This window comes from Metarhizium brunneum, chromosome 2, assembly GCF_013426205.1.
Source record: "Metarhizium brunneum chromosome 2, complete sequence".
Taxonomy (NCBI): Eukaryota; Fungi; Ascomycota; class Sordariomycetes; order Hypocreales; family Clavicipitaceae; genus Metarhizium; species Metarhizium brunneum.
In genome coordinates, this window is record NC_089423.1 from 2,087,234 (window position 1) to 2,104,136 (window position 16,903).

Below are 16,903 nucleotides of genomic sequence, written 5' to 3' on the forward strand. Positions count from 1 at the left end.
TCGAGTTACCTCCAATTGCCAGTTCATCCAACATGCCGCCCTAATTGAGCCTTTCAAGAAGCCAATCCATAACGACCTGCGCCAGTCTCGAGCCAGCACCTGCGTGGCAGTGTATACTTGCACCCTCATCCCGGGTCAAACTAATCAAGGCCTTCTCACACGTCATCCTACCAAACAACTCTTGCGGTTGGCCCTTGAGAAAATGATCGTCGGGTGCATCAAGCACCAGCGTCGGCGTGTTGATCTGCTCAACAACATGTTTAAGAGTATACTTTTGCGCCTCGCGAATAACGCCTGCCTCGGATTTGATTCCGAATACCCACTTGCCGTTATTCAAGGCCCATTTGATACCCGTGTCGCGCGCTGCCGCCTCGCGAATAACGGCATTGACCTGGTCATCGTGCTCATCGCTGACGAGAATGGCGCCCACTTCCAGCGCACTGGGCTTGATCTTGTGCAGTTGAGAGAGGAACGCGCTGCCGAAATCGTACACGCCGTCGTTGAGGACGACGGCTGCGAAGCGGTGCTCGAATGCGCTCGCCCGGGCCGCGAGGTACCCGCCCATGCTGAGGCCGACGAGGACGAGTTTCGAAGAGTCAACAAAGGGCTGGGAGATGGCGTAGTCGACGACGGGGGTGACGACCTTTTCCCAGTCGTGTCTGAAGCAGAGGTTTTGCTTGCGGACGGCAGAGGCTTGCCCGGGCCCGTCAAAGGCGAGGACATTCATGCCGAGTTGGAGAGCGGCGGCTCCGACGCTGTAAACGACCTCTTCCATGGTCGAGTCGTACCCCCCGTTCACGATGACGAGGGGCCTGGGCTCATGGCCCGCATCGGGCCTCATCATGACACCGGGAAGCGTTGTTCCCTCGTAGGGGATGGCAATCCTGGTGGTGACATGGGGCATCAGCGCGGCCGCTTTGTAAAACGCATCGCAGGAGGCGTCGGCCACGGCAGAGGCGACTTGGTCGTGGTGCGGGTCCTGGCGACGGTAGAACTCGGCAGTGCGGTAGTAGTTGGAGGCGCGGAGGAAGGCGTCCCTGGCGCCGACTGTGTTTCCCCTGGACAGGCTGGTGTTGGCGTTGGCCACGGCGCGGTCGGCGGCTGCTTTCCACTCTTGCAGCCAGAGGTCCTCGTCGCCGGCGGGGATGTTGTGGCAGATGGCGATGATCTCGCCGATGTCTGCGGCGCCGCAGGTGGCGTAGCCTGCTGCGCGGATGGCTTCGTAGCCGAAGCTTTCGTTGGAGGGGAAGAAGTGGTTTAGGAGGTGAGCCATGGTGGACGCTGGTATGAGGTTTTGATGCTCTCGAGTCTCGAGTATGTGGACGTAGGGTTAGGGTTATGGTGTAAGTGGACGGGAGGATATGTACATAGAAGAGGTGATGATGAGACGGCAGGTTTTAGGTGTGAGATGTAGCGAGGGAAACGCTTGGATGTGATTGGATTTATAGTTTCATTATTTGAATAGTTTTCCCTTGGTTTTCCGTATCAACGTGTCTATTCGCTGCGATTAGAAGTGTGTGTACGTCGGCGTTGAGGTGTGAATATTGTCCGGACTCCGGGATTCCCCACATTAAGCCGGCAAACCCAGGAGGGTTTTCCGAAGTGGTTTCCCGTCTCAGTCGGCAAAATGGTACATGTACTGATAATACTACTACGTGCTGCTTGAGGTGTATACTTCGCATGATGCACGCCGCCCCTCCGAGTTCAACACGGCACAGTCGTACGTAAGACATCTGCCCATGTTTCACGTAGGAGCAGTATTCGGAATGTTCCGCCTTCATATTGGGTGTCACCAGCTCGGTCGTGTGTTGCCAGGCCGTCTGCTCGAACCCCGAACCTTGCACCTCTTTTCCACCATGCAAACGGCGCCCATTCATCATCCCTTCTCACCTTTTTTCATCTCAATTGCCAGCCACCTCGCACCGCGAACATTGCAGTCGCAGTCGCAGTCGCCATGTCCAACTCGAGATCTATCTGGGTAAGCTACCAGTCCACGCCTGGTGTATAAAAATAAAATAAAATAAAATAGAACATTCAGCTGACGCCAAGCAAACAAACCAGCCCGTGCTGCTGACGGCGGCGCTGTCGTCGCTGCTGTATTTCCGTGGCCGGGAGCTCCTCATGGTGTACACCAACGCCCCGGGCCGCCTGCCAGAGATCAACACCTTTTCACACCACGAGATCAAGTTTGCCGACCGGGTGAGAAGCTGCGAGGACGTGCTCGTGCTGGAGAGCCGCGGCGTGGCCCTCATGGCCTGCGATGCCGGCCGGGAGCGCTGGAACACGGTCATGGTACGTCGTCGGGCCTTTACAAAGGCATCCTCATCCTCGCTTTTGCCTCACTTTTGCCTCGCTGCCCCGGCCCGGCCCTAACGCGCATCAACCCCAACCGCAGGGCATCTTTCTCCCCGACCCAGCCAGTGCCAGCCTCTACGTCTACGACTACAAGGACGCCTCTGCGCCCGACGCCAGCGCGCTCAGACGCGTCGAGGTGGTCGGCTTTGCCGGCGAGGCCGACTTCCACACCCTCGGCATGGCATACGACGAGCAGACGTCGACCCTGTTCGCTGCCAACCACGCCAAGGCTGGTCCCAGGATCGAGCTCTTCAGCCTCGACCTGGACCGCCTCGTGGCCTCGCACGCCGGCACCATCCAGCACCCGCTCATCCACGGGCCCAACTCCATCGCCCTCGCCGGCAGCCGCGAGCTCTACGTCTCCAACGACCACTACTTCCTGGCGAGGCGGTCGAAGCTCCTGGCGCGCGCGGAAACCTTTCTCGCCCTCCCCCTCGGCACCGTCGTCCACCTCCGGCTGTCCGCCGACAAGCCCGGCGGCGTGGACGAGGCCCGCGTCGTCGCCCGCGCCGCCTTTGCCAACGGCGTCGAGGTGCTCAACGCCACCGCCGTCGCCGTCGCCTCCACCACCCGGAGCGCCGTGTACCTGTACGAGCGTCGCGGGGACGGCTCTCTCGCCTACGCGTCGTCTATCCCGGTGCCCTTCCTGCCCGACAACTTGTCCCTCCACGGGGGCAAGCTCATCATCGCTGGCCACCCTCACTTCCCGTCGCTGGTCAAGTTCACCGCGAGCCGCCACGTCTGCAACGACGCCGCTGAGCTGGCGAGGGCCGACGACGCCATGAGGGCCTACTGTGAGCAGGCCACGGCGACGTCCTGGGTGGCCGAGTGGTCCGAGGCCGAGGGACTCAAGAGTCTGTACGCCGGCACGGAGTATCCCACGAGTGCCACGGCGGCCAGGGATTCGAAGCGCGGCGTGGGTATTATTTCGGGCCTTTATGCCAAGGGGATCCTGGTTTGGAGGGATTAAACACTGGTATGACTGTGGCTACTGCTGCGGGCGAGAGTCCAGCTACTAGTACCAGCCTCTGGGCGGGCAAAGTGTTGTTGTCGTGTCTCTCCTTATTCTTCCTGGAGGACGTCAAGATGTTTATGGGACAAGCTCATGTATTAAAGAGAACTACGTTGGAGATTTTCTCGGTCGACTTGTAGATTGGCACTTGTAGCAGCGCCTCGTGCTCGTCCACGTCATTCCTCATCTGACGCTCGTCGGTGCCCATCCAAGCGAGTAGCATCTGGTAGGCATATGCGAGCCCCGTCTTGGATGCCGGGGGGTATCATCGTTTCCTTGGGTCGCGATGCGTGCTGCCTTATCTAGGACCGTATTTTGCGCAACCATGTCCCAGCCGTCGACTGCGCCGTCAACGGACTTGCACCAGCCCGAGCAGGGTGTGATATCCCTGCAGTAAGAGACTCGGCATGTCTAACGGGGTGCCATTGGATGAGTAAACAACAGGCCAATCATATTCTGGAAGCCCAGGCAGAGAGTAACTGGAGAAATATGTATTCTTTGTTTTGAATAAAAGCCCTTTCAATGATTCAACCTCCTCATCTCGTTGAGTCAACCTGCCAGCCGACCCCGGCAGCCTAGAGACCTCAGCAGCCCAAGGTCTTGATACAGTAGCCAAGCACCACGGTCAAATTCCTGGTTGGTCCTCCACAGTCTGTATGTATTCAGCAGGAACTTCTGGCCCAGAGTCCGTGGCGCCAATCAACAGGTGTTGAGATCGCGGAGTTGTCGGCCGAAACATTGCCTAACTAGGAAATCGGATCGCCGACGATCGGGCTATGTGCTGTTCCACTCTGTGCCGACTTATTGGCATACTTGCCGCGCAACGGTTTCGAAAACCCCCTCACAAAATAATAAGACTACATTTTCGCCCCCAAAATGTCTTTGATACATCTGCGAGTGACTAGGAGTTTTCTCACAGCCGTCAAGCCGGAAGCCAAATCCGGCCTTTTTGCCACGAGGCACGCGGACCACCAATACAGTTAGTTATCTCATATTACGACAATTTACGTTGATACTAGGTGTCAGCACATGTTTTGCCATGAAGGCGTATTTTGAGAGATTATACATCATGAACTCCGAAGCTGTCTGTTACAATTTTACCATTCAGAAGTATGTTGGGCTGGGCAGCAAGGGCCCTAGTGATCGCTCGACAGATAACGTCCATTGGATAGGCTAACTGGAATGCCTGGGGCATACCATTAATAACTCGTCGACAGAGGAGTGACTGATTAAGAAATACACGTCACACCAAACTGGTCAGGGCGAATCATATGGCACCTAGATTTGACTCTTGAGAACGTCTGAAGCAAGACTATTATGATAAACCTCCATATCACTCTCTCATTCGCATCAAAGTCATTAAAAACATACGCGCCTGCTTACCTTGGCACACCCTGAGGCAATCGCAATTGTCCTAATCCTTCCTATTCGCAGTGTTAAGCTTCTTTGACCACACCCCAATATTGAAGAACCACGCAACCGCCGCTTCGGCCAACCAGGACGGGAAAAACGTATTCAATATCCAAGCACCATACGAAAATCCTCCAGCCCAATACCAATCCGGCGTCCGTCCAAACAAGCCGCCAAACCGCCCCTCACCCTTGAGCGCCTCTTTGACAATCTTTTTCGCATAAACATGCGTATCCATAGTCCCTCTTGTCTGGCTGAACCGCAATCTCTGCACAAACACATCCTCGACAGGCCTGTACAGCGAGTTTTCTGGCAGCACGCGATCGAAATGATTCATGATGTTGGAGCGAATGGTGCCCGTCATGGCAACCATCACCCGGACATTGAATGGCTTGAGCTCCATCCGCAGGACCCGAGAGTACGAGTTCAACGCGCCCTTTGTGGAAGCGTAGATGCTGGCGAATAGGTAAGGCATGATGGCAGACACAGATGAGATCTGCAGAATGAGTCCGCGCGCTGGGATGAGAAGGCTTGCAAACGACTGGCACATGGCCATGGGGCCGAAAACGTTGGCTTCGTACGACTGCCGTACATCATCCATGTCAATGTCCAAGGCGGGAATGGTATGCGTGCGGCCACTATGTCATGTGAGTAGGACTGATGCAGCGTTTGGTGAGAGGCACGGGTGAGAAGACGTACGCGTTGTTGACGAGGATATCGAGCTTGCCACCAGTGATCTTGTCAACTTCAGCTTTGCATGCCGCGATGCTCTCGGCATCGGTAACTTCAAGTTGGACAGCACTCATGCCTACTTCTCGAAGAGCTTGGAGAGCTTCGGGCTTTCTAGCCGTAGCAATGACATGGCAGCCTAGATAGAGTAAGTTCTCGCCGCCAGTTGAGGCCTCACAACTGGCTCGCACCTTGTTTGTGGAACTCCAGGGCGAGCGCATGGCCGATGCCTCCTGGTGAACAACTGAAGGGCCGGTATTAGTTTATTCTGGTCCTGTCGACAAGACATGCATTTGCGATATTCCTCGTTTGCTCCAGGAGTTCGCACATACCCTGTAATGAGGACTGTCTTCTTGTCTTGCGACATAATAGCCGTCACAACGCTAAAATCTACGTCGATGGTTTAGTCAACTTTCTTGACGTGGTTGCAGTAACATGCAGAATTTGTTGAATGGTTTTGCAAGACGAATGGAAGACAGATGGAGGCACGACGGTTGACTGGCGTGGATGAGTAATGAATCATTCTTGTTGAACGAGCAACTACCCCATGGTTCCTGCCGAGGTTCACTTGTGTCTGGCTTTGTTACAACTGAGCACAGTCGAGTCAAGTCTGGTCTGGTTGGGCTTGCCGTCTGGAGTCTCCAATCTTTTAGCGTCCGCCAGTTCATCCGACCGGCCGAGACAAGCATCATGCACCTACGTCTGGAACGCACGACACGCATTAATATTCATCGATTACTCTATGACCAGTATCAAATTGGAAGCAAATGGAAGACAGAGAAATGAACAAAATTACCCAGTGGCCAAACGCTTTCACGGAGGCCGCCCTTTATGGGCCATGAACCATCAAACATCGATCGCCGGCCATGAGATATGCCAAATGCGCCGTGCTAAAATTGCAACCACGAAATTTCCAGTATCGACAATTCCTCAACGCCGAATCTGGAGATGTGTCGAAGGTGCAGATCCTTCCATTTCCACCGGCCCTTCGCCGGGCGCAGGAGTAGACGTGGTGGATGCATCCATCTCAAATGCAGGGCTCGCGACTCCGTGCATCGCTGGGCTGTCTTGAGGGGTGGGCGCCGCGTACGGACCGGCGTATTGTGCGGGAGACTTGTCGAGATTGGGCGACGGATAGGCAGGCGACGGGCTCGATCCCCATGAAGCTTTGGTATCGGCTCCGGACAGCCCAAGGGACGGGGATGGCTCTGTGGGAGGGAATGTCGTCGCCGTGTCGCGCTTGTAGTAGTCATTCTGGGCCATCATGGGACTGGTTTCATCTTCCGCCTTCTTCTTCTGCCGGTATCGAAAGTATAGGATCATTCCTCCAATGGCGAGTACACCTGCTACGGATGTGCCGACAGAAATACCAATCAAGGCTCCTTGCGAAAGACCCGATGACTTGTTGTCAACGTCGGCCCCCTTGCTTGCATTTGACTGAGTTGGAGATGGCGTTCCAGTCGTCGGAGTGAGAGTCGAAGTTGCAGTTGAAGCTGAAGTAGCGGTTGAACTCGTGGTTGAAGTCGTAGTCGAGCTGGCAGACGAAGAGGTAGAAGAGGCAGCTCCATTAGCAGCATTCAAGAACGCATTCTGGCTAACCGATATTGGCGTTTTAGAGATTGAACAGGCACCCTTCATTGTGTTGTACATGCCCACCAAATCAACTGCACTGTTCTGGCCTAGACACTGGGCCGCGCTGGTGATGAAACCGCCGCCATTATTGCAAAGACAACTGTTTAGGTCCTGGGCGTCGGTACCAGTGCATTTGGATGCATTGGAGGCGCTGTACAGACAATCCTGCGCGTTTGAGGCGTAGAATCTGAAGTCGGGGTCAAACGAGAGCGACCCCGGGACAAGGATGGCTATAAAGACGAGAAAAAGAGAGGAAGACAACAGCTGCGTCTGTTTCGGCGCCATGTTGTATGTTTGGTTGCTTCTTCGATTGTTGCCAATATGGGATGATTGGCCCGCGTTTGGCAAAGGAAAGACTTTCCCAGAACCACCAAAGAATGCGTTTGCAGATGCAAACAGAGAGGAGACGGAGTCCCCAGAGAACTAGGAAGCGAGGAACAACGACGAACGACGACAACGGCCCTGGGACCAACAAGCCCGAGGTGGTACAGCCAATATAAACTGGGTGGGTGGTACAGAGTACTACAGCTCCGTTTGACAGACACAACGGCGGCGGACGGCATCAGCATCAAATGACTACCGGCTGGAAATTTTCAGGACATTGGGCAACGGGCCGATCCTTGCCTGGCGTAACATGACCAAGTATAATAAGGCTGACGGCAAGCTGCTCGACTCGGCTTATGAAGTGATGAGGCTCGACCCATCCCTTTCTCCTCTTCTTCTCTGCAAGAGTGGCAAGAATGTCCTGTTACCAGCCACCCTGTGCTGGGCTTTGTTCCCGACGCCATACAATCAATACGCAGTGGAAAACTGCTCAAAGTGAAACACGTCTGCTGTGCGATATTTACAGCACTGTTGGCTGCAGCAGCAAAACGAGAAGCTCAATCTCTCCAAGTTTCCCCGGTCAGCCACCGCTCGTCCCCCCTGGCTGCTTGTTGTCCCGTCAGCACGCTTGATTTTTGATCAAGAACCCCGGCATACGGAGTACTACCCTCCAAATTTTCAGCCCAGCCCCGTTTTTCGAAGCTGCGCAAATAAAAAAGCTCAAGCTTCTCCGTGCTCATGCACAATGTGTCGTTTTCGTCTTTGCTGGCCCCTGTCGTGGACGGCTGTGGATGGGCAGATGGGCAGCAGGTGCTCAGGGTTGATGCGGCATCAGCCCCGAGTGGCTGCCGAAATGACAAACGACAGAGTAGAGGAGTTGAGTGCCCGCAGGCAAATTTTGGAGGGTTTGGTTTCTTTGGTCCTGGCGTTCAATATTTTTTGCTGCGAGTGCCAATTTTAGCAATGTCGCATCAGATCTTTCCCGGTTCCGGGGAACCGCCCTCGTTTCTTATTATATCCGCCACGCCGCCGTCACATCTCCAGGGACCAAGCATCACCTCGTAAAATGGTTGTTGAGATTGTGAGGGCTTCATGAGGTTGGCCATGTCTTTTCCAGTGATGTGACGTGGGTTTATTTCAACCTTGATATTTTGGGCTGTGGCGGTCTGCTTGAGTACGGAGTAGTAGGTCGGTTGAATGTTGGCCACTCACCAAACTCTCAATGTTTTGCAACCAACACCAACCACGCCTTATGCAGCCCGTATGCACCAGCCATATCATAGCATCTTCTACTGCTATTTTAGGCCAAGACACTGTAGAGCCCCGCAGATACATGCTGGAGCACCGATACATACGCCGTACTTGCAGCCGTAATGTTCTCGCCAAGTCGCTGTTGCGAGAGAACACTCATCAAGGGTGTTGGGACAGAGACCAGTTGACGTCTCTGCCCAACGTCACACAAAAGGCGAAACTAGCCACACTAGTACTCTGTAAACGAGCCAACGTTTCATTGCAAAATCGTCATATCTATATTGATATCGGCTGCACAACTAACCACCGCCATCGAAGCGGTAGTAGTAATGCTTCTGATTGTTGTTTCTCTTGCCATACATCCAATCCGTCCTCTTGGTGGTGAATTGCTCCAAGTCTCGCCCACGGTGTTCCGACTTGCGCACCGCCCGCCTCTTCTCGTCTGACACGTTGGCCAAGCCTACCGTTCCTCGCGGCACAACATCCCTCTTAAATCGCTGCCCGTTGCGAAGGATGATGCTACGATCCTTCTTATGGCTCTCCTCTCCGGACTCGGGCCCCTCAATGGCAAGGCGCTCGGCTCGCTCTTCTGGCGTGGGGTAGTTGTTGAGATTCTGCCGGAAGTACTTGTTCAGTGACCGGTGGCCAACAGACTTGCCTGAGGGAAGATGCAGCTCGTAGTCGTCATAAAATGCAGCGTGGGTATGTTTGTGTGCTCGCGAATGCCATCCGTCTGCTTGGTGGTGATTCCGAGGATCTCGACTTGAATGGTGGGGATGTTTGTTAAGACGTTCATACTGATGAATGTGACCCTCGGCAGGGACTGCAGTGAGATCTGCCGAGTCAAGCGAGGATGCAGAGCTATCTGTTTCCCACCCCTCTCCATCCTCCTCGCCGTCGAGCTCTTCTCCATCCTCACCAACCAGTCTGACCTTTCTTCTCGAGCCAAGCTTGGCGCCGCCGCGCCTCTCCTCCTCGGTATCTGAGCCGTCATCTTCATCCTCCTCTTCGTTATCAGAATACGTGCTTCGGAAATCGTAAAAGTCGCCAATTGCAAGTTGCTCCTCTTCAGTGCTGAAGGGGATCTTGCAGTGACCCTTGTCACGCATATGCGTTTGTACGCCAAACACTGTCGATTTGACTTTACCGCAGCTTAGGCACTCATGGTATTCACTGACTTTGCGCTGGAGTTGCTTGACAAGACCTTGCAAATCAGCCAAATACGGCCGCTCGGGAATGAACATGCCGTGGAAACGTTCCATATGTTGAACACTAAGCGGCAGGGAAGGAGACTCAAAGTTGCAGAAGATGCACGAGTTCAAGGTCCAAGTAGGCTCGGCCACGGAGTGTGAAGGTGTTGTCGACTCTGAGTCTTCCTCACCGTCGCCATTTTTGCTGGCGCCAGGAGCAGTGGGCTTGGGGTTGGAGGGCCGGCTAACTGGCGAAGGACGTTGCTCGGCAGAAACTTTGGCATTCTGCAGGCTTTCAATAACCTGGTTGAACTCGTCTTCGGCATCGGTATCAAGCTCGTCCTTGGCCACAGAAGTAGGTTCGCCCAGAGAGAAGGTAGAGCTGATTACAGAAGTGGCCTCGTCATCATGTCTGCGCCGTGGGCCACCAGCAGCTGTCTCATTGCTTTTGTGCTTTTGGCTCAGCAAGTGATTTTGATAGGCGTTTTCGCTGTAGTACGTCTTGTTGCAAGGCTCGCATTTTGCCTCGAAATAGGCCTTCTCAGCTTCTGCACTAGACGTAGCACGAGCCTGAAGGACCTTTTCGGTGAAGACTTCGGAAGAGATAGGAGGCAGGGAGGCAACACGACGTTTCAAGTTGTATCGGCTACGCCGGAGGGTCAGCACAGGGTTCAGAAACATCGCCAAAGTCCAAGGATAATGAACATGGCATGGACAACAAGACAACCTACTGCCAGTCGCTTTTCATATGACCCTTTTGGAGGTCGATGTTGCGGTAAGCAACCTGGCACGTGTTGCACGTATAAGGATGCGAAGCAGAGGTGCCGGTACCTGCGGGTGCGGCGGCGGCGACACTCGCCATGATGAAGCGCAAAACAGAATTTGTGAAGATGCGATTCTGTATTGAACGGCGCGGCAAGATGTTCTGGATGAACGATATGAGTTGTCAACAGGTCAGGAGATGTCGCGTCGTCTGTCTGACGTAGATGTGCGGGTAGGAAACTGACCTCATGCTTTTGGACAAGCACGAATTATTAATTAGTGGCAAGAAGATTTTTGGTGGCGTCCGCTGGGCTGGCGGGGTTTCGATGGTGGGAGGAGCGACCAAGGGCAGACTTTGAAGAGTGATGGACACCCAGAGAGGGAAAGAGCCTGCGGGGCTGTCGCTAGGTTTTTGCTCCAGTTCTGCCCGCTCTGGTGACTCCCCGTTGCCCGACTTCCACACACACGGAGACCTTGTCACTGGGAGGGTCAAGCTCAAAATCGAAGGCGGTGGACAAAACCGTGGTCAGGAGGCTTGATGACGCTTTTTCGGTCCAGGGCAATGAAGACCCAATGAGGGCTGGCGGGTTCAACTTGAAGGGTCTGGTTCGTCCCTTGCGCCAAAGGCGACAAGCGAAAGGCTTCCGCGTCACCGTTGGCACCGCCTGCATGAACTACCTGAATTGATAAAGACAGTTATTTTAGTAGTTTTCATAGAGTGATCTACGCCTACAAATTATCAGTGGTTGGAGTTAGGAGAGGTGGCGACCGCCGCTTTAGCTCGTGAGAAATTCGATATATAGTTGTTGGTGAGATATTTTGTAGTAGGTCTTTACGCCTGGCAAAGGCAATAACCGCTCAAAGATGAGGTCGACAGATACTATCCTAGCCGGCCTGACCTACCCGGGAAAGAGTCCGCCGGGGTCCATCGTGCTCAAACATCTTGAACTCAGTAGGTGCTAGTTGATGGACAGATTGGCCGGGCGGCCGGAGCACAGAGATGCCTGGCTGCTAGAAAGCCACTATGTGTAATAATGGAATATTGCACTTGAAATCGCCGGCGTTTTACATAGTACCTGCCCTCGCCTGGCTCGTCCAGGTTGGCCGTGTCTTGATCTGCTGGTTTACCAGTAGTAAGGGCCGAAATATTGTCCCGCGTCACTCCAAGAGCGTGCCAAACGTACGGAGTAGTTGAGGTGAGAATCCAGGGTGCCTCATCAGGAATTCAAGGTTGTGTGAACAGGCCAAGACTATTTTCCTTCTCCATTGCCTAGGTAGTGTTAGAACTTAGAGAACACGAGGTACACTTTAAGCCTGCATGTGCAGATCTCTTCGTGTTCTTGCCGCCATGTGCGGTATCTCGGAGCCGGCACAGGGTGCATACAAAACGGTGAGGATTCAAGTTGGGGGCAACTTGCAGCTACATAGTAGTACATGTCCATGTTGATGCACAATCCCTGGTCTGGTGCCTATTATTATTTTCCGGAATGTTCACATCGTGCTTACGTCACCGAAGCGCCCATGTTAGTACGGAGTACGGAGTACGCGCCCGGGTATGTGCGGTATGTGCTGGGCATGGAACGCAGGGATAAAACTGGATACTTCTGTGTGTGCCACTGGACAGCACTTGTCGAGTCTGGTTCCAAGGTCAACGGTGTTAGTGGCTGCCCCGGCCGGAAAGCTGGCTTGCCCCGCTATCGGCGGTGCTTGCATAAAAGTATTCTACTAGTACGGAGTACTTGGCTCACTTCTGATGCAGTCCGGTATCAGAGCGTCTGGTGGGCAACGCCTAAGTTTCGTGCAACCACCTCCAGTCGATGTCGCCCCAAAATCCACCACCAACAACTTCCACCATCTTTGCCTCAGCAATCACCCATACTCATCCTCAACCTCATCCGACCCATCGAAAACCATTACCACAGGCAAGCTTATACTTGTTAATATTTACATACGCGACGTCCCGGGACGACAAACCTTAGCCGATGCATCGACTGAACCCTTCGTATCGTTCATCATGAGCGCCTTGCGGCAAAGCGATGCCGGTCCTGGTGGTAATTCAGATGGCCATACCTCCGACAACAACTGCATACCGGATATCCTAGACCTGGAGGCTGGTCTTTGGCAAGAAGCCCCTTTTCCTCGCCTGCCAGACGATGCGCCGCCGGAACTCCGAGACTATCTTCAAGATGTTGAAAACCCAAGACGAGTCTGGGCTATCTATCGAGCTAGCAGGCGGCATGATTTCCAACTGCTCGTTGAAAGGTATGCGTTCCCATCTACCCCCAATAGCTTCGCTACTGTCTAGTCGTGAATCTGATCTGCTGGATACTAATTTCTCTGTCCCCCAAACAGGTACATTGCGCAACTCCGCGTCGGATGCGGTTCTCCCCAATGCAACACCGCGACCTGCTTCACATGTCGGAAGCGTCTCGTAGGCAAGGCGCCCATTCGACGATACAGCCCTACCAGCGCAAGGACGCTGGCTGTCTACCTTGCGAGCCAGGATAACCCCGACAGAGGTATTTGCCCGTACTTGCGTCGATCAAACAGTCCCCCCCCGGCCGTGAATAATCTTATTTTCTCAACACAACGACCACGATCTCAAACTTTCTCCGACCTTCCATCTCCCAGGGCCTCTGGGTCGCCGGGACCTCGCAAGGCCTCCGTTGGTGCCGAAGCCAAGCCAAAGCAGTCGTCGTCTGGCCGACGGTGCCAGGTCTCCATCATTGAGAGTCCTGGAAGTGATCCAGTCAAACCAGATGCCCAGCCACCTGGCGGAGACGAGGGACCCTCCAAGCACATTGGTCGCGACCAAGGTCGGCATACCGTTGGCAGCAGCAAAATCAATATAGCAGAGAAGCCCGTTAGCAGAGACTACAGGTCATTTGCAGCTACAACATTTGGGACGGTAGCTTTTAAAATGTTGGAGTGGCTGACTCCACAGGGCTTGCGGGCAATATCTGGACAAATTTCTGATGTTTGCGACCCCGAATCGACTTTCACACAGCAGCAGTCGAATGAAACTACACAAGAAGGAACAGATCTCACGTCTGCGCCGCCTCCGTCACTCATCAGACAGTCTTCATCCAAGTCATCTTCACAGCCCCTGATAACTCCAGAACTGGAACAGAGCCACCAGGCTCTGCCCGAACATGCAGGGCGTACCGACGAGTCGATGCTCCCACGAGATTCTTCTAGGCGGAAACGAAACTCAAAGGGTTCCATTAAGACGGCAACTACATCAAAGCCACAGAAAAAGACATCTCTAGAGCCACTTCCTCCACCAGCCTCAGCAGAGGGACCTAAGCCAACCGGGAAGTCAAGCAGTTTCCATGGGGATAAGAGACTGCGGGGTCCTAAACTGACACCGGGTGTCGTCGGGCGGACTGTGCCAGAAATTCCACTGAAGCCCGCGTTCTTCGAAAATGTCCCCTGCCTATCTCCACCCCCCGTTGACGAAGTTGATCCAGTCTCGTCTGAGCATGGGGATTCCGAGGAGGATTCCTCTGCCAATACTACCATTGCCGTTGTGAGGGCACAGAGGCGTAAGCAAGTCCCGGAGGACCATCATAATGCCTCGGTAGAAACGGAAGAATGCCAGAAAAACTACCCGTTGCCACAGGCTCTGAGCCAACTGAATGTCGAGTTGATCGATTTCATCTGCGATGTATTCCAGGAAGATCACACCAATGAAAAGCATTTCTTTGGGCCGCTAACCTTGATGGAAAGCCACCCGAGACCTCAAACTAGATCAAACCGGCTGGCGAGACGGAGATCCAATAATCAAGTGAAATCTACCGGAGTTCTTTCTGGCAAATGGCGAGTGTTCAACGAACAGACTATCTTCAATGTGTTGAGCGACCCCCACCTCCTGGTGAAGTCCTTCACAAAGGACGGGAAACTGTATGACTCTCAAACCCTCTGGTACTGCATGCTGCGGATGACACGGGCGGCACCTAGCCTTGTGCTTCATAGTCTGTGGCTCGCAGCCAAGAGCTTGTTTGCACCACCCGAGGGTCTAAATCCAGCGAGGCTGTCATCGAAAAGGCTCTTTGGAGAGTGTCCAAATCCGGCCTTGACTAATTTCGAAGCTGGGTGTATTATGGCAATTTGCCTTCACGCCTTGGTAGCAGTAGCCCCTTGCGCAGAGGACTCTAAGACACTATACGAAATGTCGCGGATACGCTCCTATGGCTACGTCCTAGGTGGACAAGGCACAGCGGCAAGGCAGCCTTCGTCAGTATGCCTTGAGTACGATGACGTTTTTTCCAATGAGCTTGCTCTGCGATTAGCCAGAAGGCTTTTTTGTGCCATTACTGCTCGGAATTGCTTTGCCGACATAGCGGAGTGGGACGGTCAAGTGGACGAGGCAAGTTTCGATGTATTAGGTCTCTTATTGAACCAGCTTGATCTCCTAGGAAGCGGACCTATTCGTATTCTAGAATTCACCCAAGCGGATCGTCTGTTACACGAAACCCGAGTTCCTACGCTTCTGTTGGACTGGGCGAGAGCAGTGCTCCTTCAGGAGTGGAACGGACGCCCAGAGTACTCAACCGATGGCCCCTTTCATGGGGCGTTGTCTTTGATTACCACATTGTGTAAGTGACTAAGTGCCCAACGCAATACGAAAACATTTTCTGATGTCCCTTCTAGACGAAAACAGGAATATGCTTCTCCTAGGAGACATTCAATTTCGCGTCGATTACTTTTCAGAGCGATTGGATGCTATGGACATACCTGTCGTATGGGTTGGCTTTGCCTCTACTAGGCATAGGCATCATCTCCTGGACCATCCGTACCTCTTCAGTCCCGAGACACTGACTTCCTTTTTCCGATCAATCAATTTCTCGCGGATGAGCAAAAACTTTGAAGAATCTAGCTCTCTGAAGACCAGAATGACTGCCATTGTTGATCCAGGAAGTCTGGTTACCAACGCCCATCATAAGCACGTTCTGCAGGACTTGCTTAAGACTGCATCCTCAAGATATTTGATCCTTGCTATCAGCAGAGATCACGTGCTCAGAGATGCGTTTGACCAGCTATGGAGACGGCAAGAACGAGAACTGTTGAGGCCGTTGAAAATTCACTTGGGAGAGGGTGCTGGCGGTGAGCAAGGGTTTGACTCTGGCGGAGTTCAACAAGAATTCTTTCGAATGGCAATGGCGGAATGCCTCGACCCGAACTATGGGGCATTCACGGTCGATGACAGGACGAGGATGGCATGGTTTGTGCCAGGATCTCTTGTCGAAATATGGAAGTTTGAGATGATGGGCCTGTTGGTGTCACTAGCCGTGTACAATGGCCTGACACTTCCAATCACTTTCCCCAAAGCCCTGTACAGGAAGCTCTTGGGTCAACCTGTGGAAGAGCTTTACCATATTGCAGATGGCTGGCCGGATTTGGCAAATGGACTGACCGCGCTGCAAGAGTGGGATGAGAAAGATGGGTTGGTAGAGGATGTTTTTGCAAGGACATACGAATTTTCGGTTGCGGCTTTTGGCGCCGACGTGACTCTTCCCATGAGCAAGGACAAATCTTCCTGGCCGCAGGGTATTCCAACACCTCCGGCAAGAAATAGCCCTGCTGCACTTGAGGACGAGGCGCCACTTGTCACAAGTGAGAACCGCGATGAGTACGTCAGCGATTACGTTCGATACCTGACTGATGTGTCCATCCGGCCCCAGTTTCAAGCATTCGAGCGCGGTTTCCGGGCGTGTTTGGACGCCAAGTCTCTTACACTATTGACGCCTTCACTCTTACAGTCCATCGTAGAGGGCGTGCAAGAGATTGATGTTTCAGAACTTCGGCGATATGCTCGCTACGTCGGGTGGGATTCGTCGCATCACACCGTCAAGGACTTTTGGTCTATTGTGAAGAGATATGACGACCGAATGAAGCGCAAGCTTCTCGAGTTTGTCACGGCATCGGACCGTTTGCCAGTGGGCGGCATGCGGAACGTGCAATTTACAGTACAAAAGAATGGTGAGGAGGAGGGCAGTGGTGGGCACTTGCCCACGGCCTATACGTGTTATGGAACACTACTGTTGCCGGAATACAATGACAAGGAAGTATTACGGGAGCGTTTGGGCATGGCGTTGGAGAATGCGCAAGGCTTTGGGTTTGCATAAGGAACGGTTGTGATATTCGGCGCGAGCACCAGCGGTCTACATTGATACATATACATGGAAAACGGCACAGCGGCTTGTATATTTTTATTTGATTTCTTTTTTTCCCTTTT

General features: G+C 53.5%; 6 protein-coding genes across 6 annotated transcripts; 2 read left to right on the forward strand and 4 right to left on the reverse strand.

Annotated features, from left to right (window-relative positions):
* Positions 1 to 40: 40 nt before the first annotated feature.
* FUS2_0 (20-hydroxy-prefusarin hydrolase FUS2) lies at positions 41 to 1,273 on the reverse strand (the record flags this gene model as incomplete). Its single annotated transcript, XM_014691492.1, has 1 exon — positions 41 to 1,273. The coding sequence occupies one exon, from the start codon at positions 1,271 to 1,273 to the stop codon at positions 41 to 43; it is 1,233 nt and encodes a 410-aa protein (XP_014546978.1).
* Positions 1,274 to 1,954: 681 nt separating this feature from the next.
* Positions 1,955 to 3,325, forward strand: PON2_0 (Serum paraoxonase/arylesterase 2; the record flags this gene model as incomplete). The annotated part of the gene is made up of 3 exons (XM_014691493.1): positions 1,955 to 1,978; positions 2,062 to 2,292; positions 2,396 to 3,325. 3 exons carry the CDS (start codon positions 1,955 to 1,957, stop codon positions 3,323 to 3,325), a joined length of 1,185 nt encoding a protein of 394 aa, XP_014546979.1.
* Positions 3,326 to 4,781: 1,456 nt separating this feature from the next.
* On the reverse strand, positions 4,782 to 5,873 carry ayr1_0 (NADPH-dependent 1-acyldihydroxyacetone phosphate reductase; the record flags this gene model as incomplete). Its single annotated transcript, XM_014691494.1, has 4 exons — positions 4,782 to 5,415; positions 5,477 to 5,645; positions 5,698 to 5,750; positions 5,839 to 5,873. 4 exons carry the CDS (start codon positions 5,871 to 5,873, stop codon positions 4,782 to 4,784), a joined length of 891 nt encoding a protein of 296 aa, XP_014546980.1.
* A 563-nt stretch (positions 5,874 to 6,436) lies between these two features.
* On the reverse strand, positions 6,437 to 7,423 carry G6M90_00g035860 (uncharacterized protein; the record flags this gene model as incomplete). The annotated part of the gene is made up of 1 exon (XM_014691495.1): positions 6,437 to 7,423. The coding sequence occupies one exon, from the start codon at positions 7,421 to 7,423 to the stop codon at positions 6,437 to 6,439; it is 987 nt and encodes a 328-aa protein (XP_014546981.1).
* A 1,589-nt stretch (positions 7,424 to 9,012) lies between these two features.
* REI1 (Cytoplasmic 60S subunit biogenesis factor REI1) lies at positions 9,013 to 10,765 on the reverse strand (the record flags this gene model as incomplete). The annotated part of the gene is made up of 2 exons (XM_014691496.1): positions 9,013 to 10,549; positions 10,635 to 10,765. The coding sequence occupies 2 exons, from the start codon at positions 10,763 to 10,765 to the stop codon at positions 9,013 to 9,015; spliced, it is 1,668 nt and encodes a 555-aa protein (XP_014546982.1).
* A 1,914-nt stretch (positions 10,766 to 12,679) lies between these two features.
* On the forward strand, positions 12,680 to 16,793 carry Ube3a (Ubiquitin-protein ligase E3A; the record flags this gene model as incomplete). The annotated part of the gene is made up of 3 exons (XM_014691497.1): positions 12,680 to 12,927; positions 13,018 to 15,263; positions 15,319 to 16,793. 3 exons carry the CDS (start codon positions 12,680 to 12,682, stop codon positions 16,791 to 16,793), a joined length of 3,969 nt encoding a protein of 1,322 aa, XP_014546983.1.
* Between the last annotated feature and the right edge of the window lie 110 nt (positions 16,794 to 16,903).